The sequence below is a fragment of the Ochotona curzoniae genome, unplaced genomic scaffold (genome assembly GCF_017591425.1).
Source record: "Ochotona curzoniae isolate NIBS_2020 unplaced genomic scaffold, NIBS_Ocur_1.0 contig_2318, whole genome shotgun sequence".
Classification (NCBI taxonomy): domain Eukaryota; kingdom Metazoa; phylum Chordata; class Mammalia; order Lagomorpha; family Ochotonidae; genus Ochotona; species Ochotona curzoniae.
The window spans coordinates 12,688,947-12,707,713 of NW_024465419.1; the positions used below are offsets into that span (position 1 = coordinate 12,688,947).

The window sequence follows — 18,767 nt, forward strand, 5'->3', positions numbered from 1 at the left end:
GTCCTTGGAAAGTCCCTGGTTGAAGATCATCCTGTTGTCCGAGTCACGTTAGAGAGTGCTTCTGACTGTTTCCTCATTTGATAGTGAAGCAAGTCCTTTTTGTTTTGTGTGTTAGGTCAGTTTTTTTTTTAAGATTTATTCATTTATTTTTATTACAAAGTCAGATACACATAGGGGAGGAGAGACAGAGAGGAAGATCTTCTGTCCAATGATTCACTCCCCAAGTGAGCGCAACGACTGGTGCTGCGCCAATCCGAAGCTGGGAACCAGGAACCTCTTCCGGGTCTCCCAGTGGGTGCAGGGTCCCAAAGCTCTGGGCCGTCCTCGACTGCTATCCCAGGCCACAAGCAGGGAGCTGTATGGAAAGTGGAGCTGCCGGGATAGAACAGGCGCCCATATGGGATCCTGGTGCGTTCAAGGCGAGGTCTTTAGCCGCTAGGCCATTGTGCTGGGCCCTGTTAGGTCAGTTTTTATTGAATGCAGGCACTGTGTGAAATAAGACAATAGAGGTTATTGCAGAAAGCATTTATACCCACAAAAAGGAATACCTCTTCTATTGCCATGTCATTACTTAGCTCTTATGGAAGGAAGTAATCCCTAGTAATTTAATTGTAACTGAAGTATCTTAATTCTATGTAGATTTTTGAAAAGTCTTTTAAATATTAAGATCAAAAATGTATATTTTTGAATTTGAATATGAATTTAAACTATAATTGTGCTTCATTAATTGATTTCAAAGATCTTAGTAAAACCATTTTGTATTTAGTAGAAATTCTCTTTCTTGTTTATTAGCACTTTCAGATACAAAGAGTTGGTAGAAAAACAATACAGGTTAAATTTTGTCGCATACTATATGTTTATTACATGATAGTGATGATCTTTGTTTAATAGAATTCTGGAGTTGATTGACAATTGCATGTGATTTTAACAAAGTCCTGTTTCTCTTAATTTTGTATCCCATTTTAAACCTTTATTCTATAGAGTTATGATATTTGAAAAGTAAATTATTTTGGTTCTTATGAGAAATTTGCAACCTTTGAAGATAAAAAATGTTGAACTGTAGTAACTTTAAAATCTTTCTTTACAGGTGCTGTACTTCTTTGCAGTGCACAAGGCCTGGCAGTTAATATTGACCCAATCTTGTATACTTGGCTCATCTATGTTCCTCAGAAACGAGCAAGTAGACATATGCCACAGGTGAGAGTGTTTGAAAATTATTTTTCTCAATGGCAAAATTTTTTCTCAGTTATTTAGTGGAGATTACTGTCTTTTCATTGCCTCTGTGTTTATAAATATAACAATTTCTCTGTCCCCCATTGTACTCTTCATAAACAACACTATTTGTTAATTTCTGTACAAGAAATACCAGGTCTGGAAAGAATTTTATTGTCTGTTAAAGTTACTTTCTTTATAATTGCTTTTAATGCAGAATTTATAAAGAACAATAACAGGGCTGCTTTTACCTTTTATCCTTTTTATTTTTATAATATTACATCTTTTCACAGTAGATATTGGGTTTTGTTTTTATTCTCATTGCGTTTCTTCTTCCTGTTTGAATGCCTAATCCTGGCATGGGGATGATGTAGAATGATTCAGATACATGTTTTGTTTAAAAGTGTCTGAATTACAAAGTAAAACATAGGTGATTATAGTTTCTAAAATGCTTAACTGAAATTTTCTGTGTCAGGATACCTAAGTGTAATTCTGACATTTGGTCTTATTCTCATTTTTTTAGATAAGTAAATCTCAATACACATTAGTTCATTTAACTACAGTAACACAGCTAGCCACTGGCATAACTAAGAATTTGAGACCGTATTTGTGTTAGTTGTATTTTTCCATTGTTCTATTTCTAATAGTTTTGTGTCCTTTATGAAGTATCTTAAAGGTAGTAGCTGAAAAATTTATATTACATGTGAACTAAAATAAAACTATACATTCTTTCCTTCATCTTGAAATTTCTAGCATCTCTACCCTTGTTCAGTTTTTCCTTTTAACAATTATCTACAGAGTTTGATGCTGTGTGTTGGACACCAGAGCTACAGATTAAAAGAAAAAAAAGTTCTGGTTGATAATAATGTTCTCTACCTAAGGAGTAGTAGGTATATTTTTTGAATATTAAGAAATATAGTAATGCCATTTCTTTTAAAATATTTGTTGATTTACACTTGATCTTTGTGAAAAGGCCAAACAGAAATGTATTTGTTGATTTAAAAGTCAGGGTTAGAGAGAGATTTTTCAATCCTGGTTCCTTCCCAAGTGGTCAGGGCTTATCCAGGCTGAAACTAGGAACTAGGAGCTTCATTCAGATCTCAGACCACACATATGACTTGGACTGTCTTCTGCTGCTTTTCCTGGGCCATTAGGAGGAAGCTGTATCAGTAATGGAACAGCCAGGACATAAACCAGCACCCATTTGGAGTGCTAACATTACCTGGTGCAGGCGAGGGGCGGGGCAGCTTTACCCATTGCACCGCAGTACCAGCCCCAGTAGTGCCATTTGTAGTAGATGCTAAATGTATTGCACATGTTTGTCCAGAATTATATTAAAATAAAAAAGATGGGTACCTCTCACAAGCAGGGTATGAGTGGGAATATGAGAGAATAATTAATTAGCTGAAAATCATAGGAAATTTTAAAATCTGATCTGTTTGACAAGGGTCAAATAAGATGAAAAAATGTTGCACCAAAGAATCCTTCTTCAGTTCATGAGTGAATTGAAGTGCGAATCTGGTAGGAATGGGTTTCTAAAGTATGTACTGTATTTTTGTCATGAAAGATGTAATAGACCTAGATCTTACAAAATTTTAATATAGTAGAATGTAAAAAATGGCATTCAGAAGTTAAGACTACTAAACAAGACTCAGCCAAGAATTTCATTATAAGTTTTTATTTTCATTGCAACTTGTAATTTGCAAAGTGTAGATTTTTTTTAAAAGATTTATTTATTTTTGTTGGAAAGTCAGACGTACAGAGAGAAGGAGAAACAGAAAGATCTTCTATCCACTGATTCACTCCCCAAGTGGCCACAATGGCTGAAGCTAAGCCAATCTGAAGCCAAGAGCTTCTTCTGGGCCTCCCATGAGGGTGCAGGGTTCCAAGGCTTTGGGTCATCCCCTACTGCTTTCCCAGGCTATAAGCAGGGATCTGGATGAGAAGTGGAGCAGCCGAGATATGAACCGATGACTAGTGATATGTGTTGGGTGTAACGTGTAGACACTGAATCACCTACAACCCACATTGACATGTCTGACTTAAGTTCCAGCTCCGCTCTCCATTCCATCCTCCTGCCTCTAGATACTTGGGGATGTGGCAGGTGCTGACTCACATAGTTCAGTCCCTCCCACCCAGATGAGGCCTGGTTCTGGCTGTTGTTTTGAGCGTCAGCCTGGCCTTGCTCACACTGGGAATGAACCAGTGGATGAGAGCTCTCAAAACAAATGAAGTACTGCTTGTTGAAATCTTTCTTTAATGTAGGATTAAGCTGGTGAGTATAAAGTTAAGATATGTCATGACAAAAATTAGAAGAATATGAGAAAGGAAGGCAAATTGTAATGTTCTTTTAAAAAGGACTTATTTATTTGGAAAGTTTCAGAGAGGGAGAGAGGAGAGAAGAGATCCTTGGTCCCCTGTGCCCTCCCCAGCTGACTGACCCGTAGAGCTGGGCCACAGGAGGAGCAGCTGGCAGTTTCACCTCACATGCTGCCGTGCTGGCTCCATTACACACTTAAACCTGTATTTATAAAGTACATAAAATAAAACTTTCAAAATACATTAAAAAATAAATACTTGAACTTTATTTTTGATTTAATTTTATACATTTTTATTTCATATCCTGCAAATTCAGGATAAAAGAGGTTGAATGTGTTATTGATATAATACCAACGTTTATATTTTCCCCAAAGTTGTTGACTGAAGTGCAACTTCTAACAAGTGTATAAAGCAAATTTTTAAACTGTTTTATTCACTTATTTGTGATTTTTTCCAAATTGGAGATGGACTCCCAATGAAACTGTTGAATATATTTTGCCAGTAGAATGCTGAACTCTGTACCATTGTCTATACCTACAATGTCAGGAAAAATATATACTTTTAAAGATTTGTTTATCTAACTGAAAGGCAGTTTGCCACAGGAGAATGTGGGAGAGAGAAAGAAGCATCTGCTGTTGACTCCCCACATGCCTGCCAAAGGCATTGTCTCCAAATGGGAAGATAAGGACTTGAACCATCCTTTACTGCTTCCCAGGCACAGAGCAACAGGAAACAAGACGTGGAATTCAGGCTCTCCGAGGAGGAATGCAGGAGTCCCAAAGGGGATTTTCGCTTCTATGCCAAATATCTAATCCTATTTTGATATTTTGGCCTGAAGTATCCAATTTTTCAAACAATCGTCTTATTCCTGCTTCAGTATTTCGCATGAACCATCATATTAGCAGTCATTCAACAAATATGTTTGAAGTTTATTGAGTATTTTGAGTATATTGAGAACTTATTGGGAATTTTTGAATACAGTTATGAATATATATAATATGTCTTACTCTCATTTGAGAAAGGCTTTTTGTTTTTGCTTTTTCAAGAATCTTTACTGTGTGAGAATAAAGACCGAGTTTCTGCTACCCAAAGATTTGTTTGTTCTTTTTTACTGTCACTATGACCGCTTCATTAATCTCGCCTTTCAGATACTATATCATGCTCTGCAACACATACATCTTCTGTCAGTGTTGTTGATATATTAATTTGAATCTTGTACTTTGTTGTAACTTGCTAAAATGTTTGGCTGTTTTATCTGTGAAGACTTTGGTTGTAGTGGTGTTGAGAATATCATCCGACTGCACTGCAGACTGACCAACACCCATGCCAGATTCTCCTTCTGATCCAGCAATATTACAGTTATCATCTGTTGTTTTCCCAAACTGCAATTTCCTTCTCAATTTGTGGCTACAATCCAACATTTGATGATTCTTTTCCACTCAGTTCACCATTGATCTTTGATCCTTTTGCAAACTTAAAAATACCTTTGTTTTTTATTTTGCCAAAAATCTGACAAGATTGTGTTGGGCGTCATCAGCAGTAACATCAGATATTATTTCAGTGAATAAAGATGAAACAGCTGCTTTATTGTCCAGCTCAGCACTCATGCACTCAGTACCGATCCTAATGTTTTCCAGCTTTGCCATAACTACAGATATTTTTTTATGTTTTCCTGAATATGGTATGGATATAACTTTGTCAGATGAAATAGTTATTCAGCACTTAAAATTTTAAAATGTGTGTATTGCCATGGACATACCACATTAAAAGTATATGCTCCTAAGTATATCATTTGATAACTAGAACTTTTTTCTAGGCATCATAATTTTGAAAAAGGGTATTTTAATTTTAACTTATTATTTCATATTATCCTTACCCTTGTTACTAAAATTTTGTCTGCAAGATACTTCCAGGTGCTCCTGGTTTTCCCAGAGTTGTGAAGCACATTTTGGAAATGTGATTGAACAAATACAGAAATAATTTCATAACTTTTGCTTTATGAAATTTTGTAGTAGTTCTATTTTATTAGTTATTTATCTTTTTACTGTGTCTAAGATATAAACTGAACTGCATTGTAAATTTGCATATACATAGGAAAAATCACCACAGTCATCTACCAGTATCCGTGGAAATTGGTTTTAGGAAATGCAAAGGATGCCTTTGTCTGCGTAAGCCATGTCTTTCATAGCACGGCACTGCGCATGCATATAGAATTATGTACATCCTTGTATATACTTTAAATCAACTCTTGATTACTTATAATACCTAATGCATTATAATTACTGTAATTATTTTATTTGGGGGAGAATTAATGAGAACAGAAGTTGATACATGTTCTATTCAGACACAACTTTTTTCTTGTATTTAAATTCAGGATTGGTTAACGGGTTCCCAGGGGAGGAACCCATTGTATCACTGTGTGGTGGTGTTAAAATGACTGGTGGCTTTAGACATCCACTTGAAGCTGTCAACTGTGGATCAGGGGACACTCCTGAATGTTAGAACAGGAAAGGAATTTGGAGGCAGGGGTGTGTAAATACAGTCTCAACCTGTGACAGATTGTTTTCAATTATGATATGCTTAGCACTCACTTCTTCCAAACAGGTCAGTAATTCAGTTTCCCATTCTGGCCTTTTGCAGCAGCCTGTGGTAGCTGTTCCTCTTGTTATGCCTGTTAGCAGAAGGAAAGAAGATGAGGTGTCAGTTGGAAGTGCACCCTTGGCAAAGCAACAATCTTATCAGGCTTCTGAGTATGCTAGCAGCCCTATCAAAACAAAAACAGTAACAGGTATGTAAGAAGCTGTGTTTTACTAAACCGTGACTCACAAGTCAGTCTGTCATAGTATCTTGAATGCTAGAGTATAACACACAACCCCTGAAATGGTGACAAAGTACTAGGTTACTGATAATATTAGCAGTAATCAGAGTACTCACATTTCTGAACCTAATTTTCACAGGGTGACATGAAAGTAGCCAGGTGCCAGTTATATATGGTGGACCTTTAAGAAGAACGTTGAGTTTAAGGAACCCGCACCTTTTATTCTGGATAGAAAGGATGCGTAACCTTTTCCTTAGAGGGGGTGCTTATGTTTGCCAGCTTACGTAAGCTTGCCCTTGGTTCATAAGGGTGCGGATAATTGTCTTCTGAGGCTTCTTACTACATGAATATCTTTGAAACACAACTGGAATTAAAAGCCAGTGCTATCTCTGCTTGAAAGATAAGTGGAAACACAGAACACTTATGTAGAAGCAACTCCCAGTAGAATGTGTTCCTCTTTTAAATGAAGTTGAAACCATAAAATAGTCTCAATCTTCTTTTTTGTCTTTCTCTCATTCTTAGCTAGGTCATGTGTGCAAATACGAAGTGCGTTCTTCCTTACAGTGATTTTATATTCTTTTGTGTAATAAAAATATTTTATTGACATGAAATTTAACCCTAACTTTTTGTTTTATGATTTATAAAGAATGTTATAGTTTTAATTAGTTCTTCAGCTTTATTTCTTGTATCTCAAATTTTCGCAGCCATGCCGATAGTGATTTACCATTTCCAGTAAGTTAAAACATTCTGTACATATCTGTTCTAAGACTGTTTTAAGTAAAATTGAGGACAGAAATATAAGCCATCATCACTGATTTTAAGAGCTTTAAGGTATGATTAGGTAAACAAAGAAGTTCAAACTGACTTACAACATATTTTTACTTGAAAGGAAGAGTGAGTTCCCATGTGTTGGTTCATTCCCCAGGTGCCCACAGTGGCCAGAGTTGGGAGGTAGCCTAGATACAGTCAGCATGTCCTGAGTGAGAGCCGTAACCCCAGAACCCTAGTCGTGACTGAACCATGAGCCTTTGGGTCTGCATTGGCAGGACACACGGACCTGGAGCCAGCACTGGGAATCAAACCCAGGTGCTTGGCTATGGGACACAAACATAATAACCATTGTGCTGAACACCCATTGTGTCATTTGTAGTTAAGGAAAGATGTAGTATCATTTTCTTATCAGACAAAAGGATACTGAAATAAATTTTTGTGGAGCTTTATTCATAACAATTATTAATCTATATTTCTTTTGCTGCAATATAGTTGATTTATTGTGTGAAATTATTAAATTCTGCCTGTCAGTATTCACAATCCTTTTATTATGTTGAGCTTTTGATAAGAATTCATATGCTTAGTTCTTTTAAAATATTTATTTATTGCTCCTGGCAAGGCATAGTTACTGAAATAGTGACAGGAGGGTCTTGCATCTGCTGGGTCATTCCCCAAATGGCCACATTGGCCGGAGTTGGTCAGTCTGAATCCAGGAGCCAAGAGGTTTTTCCAAGTCTCCCACTTGAGTCCCAGCTTCCTCTGCTTTCCCAAGTAATAAGCAGAAAGCTGGATTGGATGTGGAACAGCCAGAACTTGAATCAGCACCCATGTGCAATGCTGGCAGCACAGGCAGTGGTACAACTTGCCGTGTCAGTCACATATTTCTAATTTTGTATCACAGATCATCTGCAATTTGTGCTGATTTTTGTACATAAAATTCCACATTTTTATTGTTTAGATATCATTCTAAGGTTTATTTGACTTTAGTTATCTCACTTGGTGGTTAACAAAGTTTCTTAAACGCCACCTCAATAAAAAAGCTATCCAGTGGTAAAAGTACATTTCCATTATCTGCATATCAACTCACATTTTGAAATGCCTCTGTATATGTGTAGAAAAGTTATATGTAAATTCACATGTCAGTCACATTAATTCATAAGTGCTATCAATGATTTTAAAAAATTTTGTTTATTATGGTTTTTCATGTCCTTATAAGAAGTGATTATTTCTTAGGAAAGTGAATAAAATCAGAGGGCAACTTATGAAAGTAGCAATGTGATTTTTCTTTCAAATCACAAATATAAATGATGGCTTTTTAAATCTTAGATGAAGGTAATTCCTTTTTAGTATTTATTTGAAGAACAAAAAGAGAATGCAAGACAGGGAGCTACAATGTTGTTTCATGTCTTAAGCCAGGAGCTTGGAACTCAGTCTGGTGAGTCTTCCATGTAGAAGGAGGGGACCCAGCTGCTAGAGCTGCCACTTGCTGCCTGTCAGGTTATGTACAGCACACAAGTGACATCTGTAGTAGAGCCAGGATTGGAACCCAGATACACCAGCATGGGAAGCACGCATCCTTAAGCATTCTCTTAGCTGCTGCACTAGACACCTTCCTGCTTCCCCTTTCTGTCTTTATCATTTTTAACAACTTCAAATATCCTGAAAGTACTCTTATAGGTAAGACCATCAGTATTCCACCAAATGAAATTTATTACTCAAGTTGACTGAAAAAGTTATACCTGCGAAACTAATGCCTCTTCTTGGGGTTTGTAGGCATTTATAGAAAGTAAAAAAAAAAATACAGGCATAGTGTTTATATTGTATGTATTATATATCTTGTATGTATACAGTGTCTCTCCTCAGGTGCTGGAGAACTTGGCGGTGGTATTCCTTTGCTGAATGCCTTTACTTAGAATTAAACTTTCACAGATTTGTTTTATTTATTTTAATTGAAATATATTGTCTCTCTTAAATTAAAAGCATGTTTTATTTCTTTGAATTTGTACCTACATTTAAATGTGAGTATTATTGCTTTCAAGTGTTCTTTTTCTCAGTAGTAAGTTGTAATAAATTCTTTTTGTGTATTTGCACAATTTTTGGTTGTTGACATTTTAAAAACATGTTAAGTGTACAGTTGAGTAGTGTTAAGTATATTCACATTATGAACTTCATATTTTTATTTCTAAGTGATAGTGAACAGAGAGATTAGTGTTGATTTTATGCTTGAATCCCTACTAAAATTCTTATCTTTGTATTTAACAGATATAAATCCTTATCTCTGTGCTTAAAAGTCGTATTTCTGTATGTATGATTCAGTGGTTATGTAAAGTTCACATCTAACAGGTTATACAAACTCCTCATGCTGCAGTGGGTTTAATTTTTGTTTTAAATTATTCAGCAAGAAGCTAACTTTTCCTCTTGCAGTCTCAATTAGTACTGATGAGTGAATGCATGGAGAATATGGATTGACAGCTGGGAATGTGTTGACAGCAAGCAGCGCTATGTCAGTGATAAGTAGGTAGGTCAGAGCAGGCTATAATAAAAGCATGCCCCCGAAAACAATATATAATCACAAAATTCTAAGCCATCTACTAGAGAACCTATATATTGGAAAGGCAGATATAATTGTAGAAAAGGAGAAACAGTGAAAGATCTTCCATCTACTGGTTCTCTCTTGAAATGCCACAATGGCTGGAGCTGAGCCAGTCCAAAACCAGGAGCCAGGAACTTCTTCCAGGTCTCCCACACAGGTGTAGGGTCCCAAGGCTTCATGCCATCCTCCTTTTCTTCTCAGGCTGTAACTAGGGGGCTGGGTGGGAAGTAGAGCAGCTGGGATATAAACTGGTGCACATTCGAACTGGTGCACATTTGGGATCCTGGTGCTTGAAGGGGGAGTATTAGCCAATCAAGCCATTGCACTAGGCCCCCATTGTTTTTAAATGTGGAATGCCTAGAAGCTGTCTTATTGTCTAATGTCATGAACATGAATTTCAAACTCTTGGTGAATTTTTTTTTAGTTGTTTTCCATGGTACAGTTTTGTAAGTAGAAGGATTCATCTTTCTTTGTTCCTCCTTTCTGGTTTTCCCCTCCCATTATTTTTCCCCAAAGAATCACATCAGTACAGTCCCTTTGTAACAGTTATAAGTTTAGCCTTCTGCTATTTAAATGTATAATGGGTGAAATTTTTTTATGACGGAGAAGAAAACTTCTTAAAGCATATTATATATTACTTATACATTATATATAAACTAATATAGTACTTCAAAGTAACGTAAGATAGCTCAAGTACTTGGGCCCCTACACATGTTGGAGACCAGGAGTTCTTTGCTCTTAGTTACACATCTTGTCCAGTCTTGGCTGTTTGAGCCATTTGGGTAGTCTATCAGCAGTCTCTTTTTCAGTTTTTCTATGCCTTTACATCTCTTTCTGTTGCTCTGCATTTCAAATAAATTGGTCTTTTAAAAAAAAAAAAGAAAGATGGGCCTTAAATTGCAATTCTTAAAAAAAAATACAAATCATGTTTATCTTAATGTTCATATATTCTAAGTGAAACTGTATTACATGCATAGTTAGTTAATAGAAGGCTTATAAATTTTAAAGTCTTTGATTACTGCCAAGATAATGATGAAGATGGGAAAATGATGTAACATTTTGTGTGCATGGTATAAACTGAAATATAGCTTGTTGGCTTGTGAACATAATGGAAAAACATTGTTTAGTTTTATATTCCTCTATAAACGATTAATAAACTGGATAAAACTTATGGGAGAAAAATTCCAGTATGTAGACATTGAACAAAAAGCAATTTAGGACTTCAATCCCTCGTAGAAGGGATACAAATGAGATTAGCCTTAGGGTTGTCCTGGCTTTCTGGCTAAAGGCACATTCCAGAACATTGAGCAGGGTGGGACATCTCAAACTGAGCTTCTAAATTGCAGAGACAGGGATTAACATTTAGGGAGGCAGAAATGACTGGAAATTATGGGATAATGTTAGAGAAAGCTTAGCCAAAAAAAAAAAAAAGGAAAAGGAGATATAGAAAGAGCAATATTTTTTTTTCTTGGGTGTGTTTGCTGAGTAGTAAGAGATGCATGCATTGTTTGAGCATCCACATAACTGGGCGATGAATGACATAAAACTGTAAGCCTAATCATCCACAGATTCACACAGGGCTGGAAGGCATTCACATTCCTATTGTCATGGTGTTCAGTTCACATTGATCATGCAGTACTTGAAGAAGGGACCCTAGAGGACTATTTCTCAATTGTGAGGCTAAAGCATCCAATGAGCAAAGGTAATAGTATTCTTGAAAGATAGAATTAAAAACACATTTTTTATAATATACATTTTCCATATATTTTGAAAAATTTTCAACAAAATAAGTTCATGCTTTTAATTTTTCCACAAATATTTTGAAGTACCTTCAAGTAACAATGTCAAACATTCAATCAGAAACTACTAGAGTTGCAAAGAGACAGGAAACTATGACTAGGAAAAAAAAAAACTAGTCGATAGAAATAAGCTGAAAAATTAAGGTAGAATTGTCAGCTTTACTAAATACATGCATATTATAATTATTGAGAGATATATCTAGAAAGTTGGGTACACTGAGTAAAGAAAAAGGCAGACAAACACTAAATAAACCCAGCTCACACTAGGAATGAAAACTCTAACATTTGAAGGGAAGAACTATTTGGGATTAGTAGATGAGGAGACTGTATGTTCCAGAAGAGATCAGTAGACTTGAAATTCACATAATAGAAGCATGCCAAAAATTGAGCACAGAATTCTTGAATAAGAAGAAAAATGCATGAAGCCTTACCTTACTGAATCACACGATAATTCTAGTAATACAGCAGATCTCATAAGTAGTACATGTTTAATAACACTTGAAGCAAGTGAGGTCGTAAAATAGGATTATTGGATGATAAAGTATTTGGGAGTATATACATATATGCATATATGTATAAATCTAGCAATAAATTATTTAATATATCCCTTTAACATTATAATTAAGAAATATCAATCATGAAGAGGTCAAGAATTTGTACAAGGTTAGAAAATGTTAAATGAGGCTTTTCAAGTGAAAGTGCCAGAATATGATAGTTTAATTTCCTTCCTTCCTTCATAACCAGCCTTGAAAACAACATTAGTGCAAACTTGATTAGCTACTATTTTCTGTTACTATTACTCTCTGTTACATAATTTACGTAGCAGCAAATTCACAGGGTCTTTTAGTCACAGGATCTTTTAGCTTTTAATTAAAAGAATTCTCTTAATTTCAACCAAATCCCATAATACTTTAAAAAAATAAGAATTTTATGTCAGTTGCTAACATGTATACTATTAGGAAATATCAACCTGTGTTACACATGCATGGTCTCATCCGTCTTCAGTCACTTAGTCACTTAACTGGTCCAGTTCAGCTCCTGCTTTACAGTGGAAAGTGAAATTCTGTTGATATAGTTTCTTTCCTTTTATGTCACATATGTTTCAGAATCATTGATATTTCTTCCAGAATGAAAAAAAGCATTATGATGTTTTGAATGTTTCACTTTTTTTGTGACATAAAAAATATCCCTATAAATAGCTTGCAAATATATTTCTGACACCTTTTGTCTTTAAGACTCATATCAGCATGAAATTGAATTGAAAGTGGAGCAAACAGGGTTTCAAGCAGCACCTATATGGGATGACTATATTGTAGGCCGCAGCTTAACCACAGTGCTGCCCCAAATAACTCACCTCTGAAATACTTGCTTCTCTCATATGAAAGTGGGCTATGCTTAAGGCCAGTGTGTGCACAACCAGTTAGGGAGCCACTCAGACACCCACTCCTGTGTCAGAATGCTTGACATCACAGCCATTGCCTCCTCTTCCCAGTCCATAATCACAAAAGAATGCGTGTTGCAGGGGAGGCAAGTCCCAAGGAACATACTTTATATTCTTGAACACTGTATTCCTGATTAAGGTTTGTGGGGAAAGAGCAACAGGGATATTAGGAGTCCTTTAGCAGTCTGTCTTATGGAAGTAGAATATCATAAGCTGAATTTTGAAAGAAAATTTTTCCTTTGGTAGGGATATCAAAAGACAAAGCTGGTAAAAAGCATGTTTTTGTCTTAAGTGTGGCTTAAATTTCTCACAGTGAGAGATCAAAATTTTGGATCTTCAACAAGTATGGATTACAGTTGAAGCCACAGAATAAGATCTTTCAATAGCCTGGGATAAGAAGAAACCCACAAATTAGGTTCTGACAACTTTTTCATTAGAAATTAATTGCAACCAATAGAGGGGACTTAGAAGCCTCCTGAGAAGTAGGCAGCAAAGCAACTTAATGCACACTTGAGAATTTCAAGAAGCTGGGTAACTACATGATGTCACTATAAAATCATCAACATTGTAAGTGAAAATAAGTAGTGTGAAGTTGGTTGGCCAGATGAACTTTAGTTGCATTTGGGGAGTGAACTACAAGATGGAAGATTTTCTCTGTCTCTCTTCTCTCTTTGCAACTCTTTCAAATAAATAACTTCTAAAAAAACTGTTATGTGCTTACAAATTATCCCAAAAGTTCAGGGTAATGTATAAACAACTTAAAACTGCAATTTCAAGAGTCATTTTAAATTGGCAGACTGTGGATACATTTTCCCTAGAACTTTTAAAAAATAAAAACAATTTAATCTATATTTTCATTAAGTTATGTAATAATTCTGAACACTTTGAAGTTGCTTGTAGAGGTAGTACTTCATGAGTTCATAAAAACATTTACACGTTTTTATGTATGTCCCCTTGTGTCCTATTGGTGTAGAGAATGTGATAGCTAGATTTGTTGACTAGTTCTAAGAATGGGTCCACTTTTAAGGCAAATTAGATATAGAGCATCTGTTTTTAAATAGCCGACTCAGAGATGTTCTTTCTTCATGGAATCTTTATTCTCATGGTTAGGCCAGTACTTACTTCATATGTAACTTTTCAAGACATTGCCAATCCCATTGCTTATTATTTCTTCTGACAGGTTTTTTTTTTGTGTGTGTTATTTCTCTTAATTTATTTTTGCATTTCATTTGGATGACAAAGTCATTGGGTATTCATACAGGTGCCTATGCGAAGGGAGAGAGATAGCAATCTTCTATCTTCTGGTTTACTTCTGAAATGGCTCTAACAGGTGTTTCCTGGGCCAAGTCAAAGCTGAGTTAGGAACTCCATCTCGTTCCTGTGTGGGTAGCCAACGTGCACTATGTCTGAGGAGGAACATTAGCAGGAAACCAGGACTGGTAACAGAGCCAGGACTGAGCCAGACTCTCCTGAGTGGGATCTGGGCAATCCAAGTTGCCTTTATCCATTGCATCAAATGTGGTTTCATGTAATATATTCCAGTTTTGCTTCTTTTTCCCCAAGTTGAAGTGTAGAATCAGTGTAGAATATTTTTTGTTTCGAAGATAGATTAATGATGAGAAATTAATTCTGCCTCCAATTGGTTGCTTTGATTATTCTTAACAATATTTCACTTCCCATTTTAAACACATGTGCCCGCACCTGGATCACACAAAACAAAATTAAAGAGCCCAAAATACTATTTATTGATTACTTTCAATGCAGCTGAGGTAGGCTCACAATTTGGAAAAAGAAGTTTTTTAAACAAAACAAAACTGGGAAGAATAAATTAAACTTTAAAAATGCATATGGGGACTGGCATGTGGGGAAAGGTGCTTCCTGGAACACCTCCCATATTAAGGCTGGTTCAAGTCCCAGCCGCTCTGCTTCTGGTCCAGCTCCCTGCCATTACTCCTGGTTAGGCAGAGGACAGTGGTGTAAGTGCTTTGGTAAGTCCCATCCGGGAGGGAGACCCAGATGGGGCTCACGGCTTTAGCCTTCAGCATGGCTTCAGTCTGGCTGTTGCTGCCATCTGGGGAGTGAACCTATCAATAAAAATTTCTGTTTTCTCTCTGTCACTTTTCAACTTAGATGGATAAATATAAATCTTAAAAAAAAATAAAAGGAATACAAACTATTGTAAATTATTCTGAGTTTTAAAATAATAGCATCAAATTTGTTTCACAGTGCTTTTCAGTCAGTAATTTTTTAGGGGTAAGGATTCATAATATGTATTTTTGTATCACTTAGATAACTTAACATTTAAATCTTACTGTTATGATACAATATTGATAACAGCAATTTTATTTCTGGAAAATGTATCTCATTGTGTAGTTTTTAAATTTTAATTCTTGCTCAATACATAGTTGCAATAATAACATGGAACCTTGAGTTTTAATTCAGATCATTGAATAGTTGGTTTTAATGATTTACATAATTGAAAATTCACCTCACTGACATGTAGATCTCACAGGGAGAAAGGACATCAATGACTGCATTTGGAATCCTGCTTTTTCGGTTTCATCCATTATGTCGTGATCATTGCTAATATCCATCTTATATATGCATAAGTTAATTATTGTAATCTAATACAAGGAGGTTGCTTTTCTTTTAAATACATTAGATTGGTTTTGCCTTTAACCCCATCTTTTACATGAATGTTTTTTGAAATTATGCGTTCAGAGTGTAAGGATTAATATAGTTAAAATGTATTATAGAACTTATGATTCTCCTTAGTTATGTATATGTAAATTTACAGCATGTCACAATTAACTGAAAACCAATGAAGGACTAAAGAGCCATTGCCAGTTCCTCTTTGGTGTTTTGAGTCCGCTCCTTCTTCAGTATGCTGGAAGTAATGTTAATTACTGATGCTGGGAGGACTGACCCCAACATCTGCCTCCTTCCCTAAATATTCAATAAGTCATACTTAAATAAAAGTAAACATGAATATATAGCCTGTACTTTCCCTATTTGCCCTGGGGACAGCCTTGTACTTTTATAGATCACTTTTGTGGCAAGCACTGCTGTGTTAGAATGTAGTTATCTGGGTTACCTCAAGAAAGCCTCTCTCTAGAATAGAGATCCTATGAGCAGATTGACTGTGCACTGGTTACCAGCTTGTCTGGTGAGATAGAGCACATATGCAACAAGTTACTTGGATTTATTACTTTAAGATAGATAACAAGGAACATCAGGAGCCTAAGATTCATTGTGTGCTGGTTAAGGTCCAAGATAACTTCCTGGAACAGGTTTCTCTTCTGTGCCTGCCCTGTTTGCACCACAGCTGAGAGAGGCACACACACAGTAGTTAGTTCTGGGCTTTATACCCCAGGGCTACATGAGAAAACATTGAAAAGTCCTCTTTCTAGGTCCCTGTCTTTCACCATGTTAGGATTTTGCATTTCCAGCAAAGTCTGTAATTATTCTCAGTAACTGTAAGCAAAAATGAGGGAAAACCTGGATTAGTCCAAGGTCATGCAGAGAACTGTCCCATACGTACTAAGCAACAAAGCAATGGCTGAGATAATTTTGGAAATTTTGGATAAAGAAAATGAAGAATGAAAGAAAAAAAAACTAACAGGTCTAACTCTGCAGAATTAGATGGTGACCCAGTGGGACAGTGAGCAGTGACCATGGTAATAGAGGTGCTGGGAAGTGATGAGACTGAGTAAGCCCAGGAAATATGAAAATAAGGCTTCATGTTAGGTTTAAAATGTCTTTGAGATCTGTGCACACTGTGTAATGATGGTGCTAAAACAGGATATGCAGAACATACTGCCTGCTCCCTACTCCCAAATGTTGGTTATCCTTTTCTGAGTAATGAACATAAAAAAAAAAATAGGAATGTTTGTGAGAGACAAAAACTGTTTGAATGATTTTTTAGTTAAAAATGAAAGTGTCGTAAGGAGATATACTATTTGTTGGTTTTCGTAACCAAAATGATAACAAAGGCAAAAACTAGTGTTCTTCATAGAATTATTATCAGAGAACCATCACTACTAGACTCTAATCTTTTTGTATTGGATCCACTTTGTCTTGCCAAACAGCATAGATTTCTTCAGATATAACTTGGCTGTGGTGTCCTTGAGCTCATGTCTTTAACTTTATGGGATCACAAAGAAAATATGACTTACTGTCTTTTTAAAACAGATTTATTTTATTTTTAATGGAAAGTCAGATATACAGAGAGGAGGAGAAACAGAAAGATCCTCCGTCCGATGATTCACTCCCCAAGTGAGCACAACAGCCAGCGGTACACTGATACAAAGCCAGGACCCAGGAACCTCTTCTAGGTCTTCTACACAGGTGCAGAGGCCCAAGGCTCTGGGCTGTCCTCAACTGCTTTTCCAGGCCACAAGCAGGGAGCTGGATGGGAAGTAGAGCTGCCGGGATTAGAACCGACGCCCACATGGGATCCCGGCATGTTCAAGGCGAGGACCTTAGTTGCTAAGCCATGCCACCAGGCCTTACTTACTGTCTTGAAAATATACTTGAGGCGGATTTTGCTGGACCTATCTTGAACTGTGAACTGTGTATCCATAACTTGTGCTGTCACTGTAACTCAGGGAGGTAAGGTCCTGTGCTTGGCCACGTGTTGACCAGGCAGGTCATAGTTCCTCTTGTGTTCAGAGTTGTGAGGTAGATTCCAGAAACACGGGCCTGGCACAATGGCCTGGTGGCTGAAGTCCTAAATAAATCTTAAAAAAAAAAAAAAGAATCCGGAAACACATGGGTCGAACATACATGGCTTAAGAGGACTGTGTTTGTGTTAGTCCCTATTTCACTTTGTATTTATAAATTGTTCATTTCACAGTTAGTTACAGTAGGTTTAAAACACAACACTTGGAGTTACTCATTTGCATATTTCTGTTTTGATAGAAAAACGTAGGAAAAGGTAAAAAATCTTGAAAGTATTGCATACATGAACTAAAGATATGGGAGAAAAATTCGAGAGAAGACATGAGATGCATCAATACATTTTGGGCTTTACAACTTTTCTTTACTTACCTTTTCCTCTAGGGAATTTGGATGTGTGTTTAAAGATTATGTATTTATTTATTTATTTATTTATTTAGCTTATTTTTCTGTTTGAAAGACAGAATTGCAGAGAGGAAGGGAGAGACCAGACAGACACACACACAGGGGGGAAGGAAAAAGAGAAACAGATCCTTCATCCCGTGGTTCCCTCCATAAATATCCTCAATGTCTGGGCTAGGCTGAAGCCAAGAGCCTGAAATCCCATCTAGGTCTCAGGTACAGGGGCACAAAGACACGGGCCATTTTCCAAGGTGCGTTAGCAGGGAGCTAACTCAGAAGTGCAGAAGCTGAGACTGACACCCATTTGTGATACCAATGTTGAAAGTGGTCACTTAGTGCACTGTGCCACAAGGCTAGACCCTAAGATCCGCTTTTGTTGTACAGTTTTGAACAACACAAGTCTGTTTTGTGCCCTTAATTTTCCAGCATTATCTGTTTCATTATCTAGGATTTTTCCCAGAAGTTCATTAAGTTGAGTTACCATACATGTGATTTAAACTCTTATGTCAGTAATTTTAAAGCTTTTTGATAATACAATGTGATGTTAATAAGTACCTTGAAAGTTTTTCAAATATGGATTTTGTTGGAAATAAGATTTTTTTTTCATTTTTATATGAATTGGCAGGAATTCAGCAAAAATTCAACCAAATTGTTTTGCAGGCAGTCTTTCACCCCCGTTTAGCAGTCAGAGCAAGGTTATGGTTTCCAGATGAAATTCTGAACGTCACATAGTGA

At 36.4% G+C, this 18,767-nt stretch overlaps 1 protein-coding gene across 4 annotated transcripts in view; it reads left to right on the plus strand.

Annotated features, from left to right (window-relative positions):
- The window catches only part of VPS13B (vacuolar protein sorting 13 homolog B), a 595,475-nt gene that overhangs the window by 219,029 nt on the left and 357,679 nt on the right, over positions 1 to 18,767 (plus strand). For all 4 annotated transcript variants that reach the window (XM_040972638.1, XM_040972637.1, XM_040972639.1 and 1 more), the window contains exons 20-21: positions 1,088 to 1,197; positions 6,172 to 6,319. In XM_040972638.1, coding sequence (XP_040828572.1) covers positions 1,088 to 1,197; positions 6,172 to 6,319 — 258 coding nt within the window. The remainder of the gene's footprint in view (positions 1 to 1,087; positions 1,198 to 6,171; positions 6,320 to 18,767) is intronic.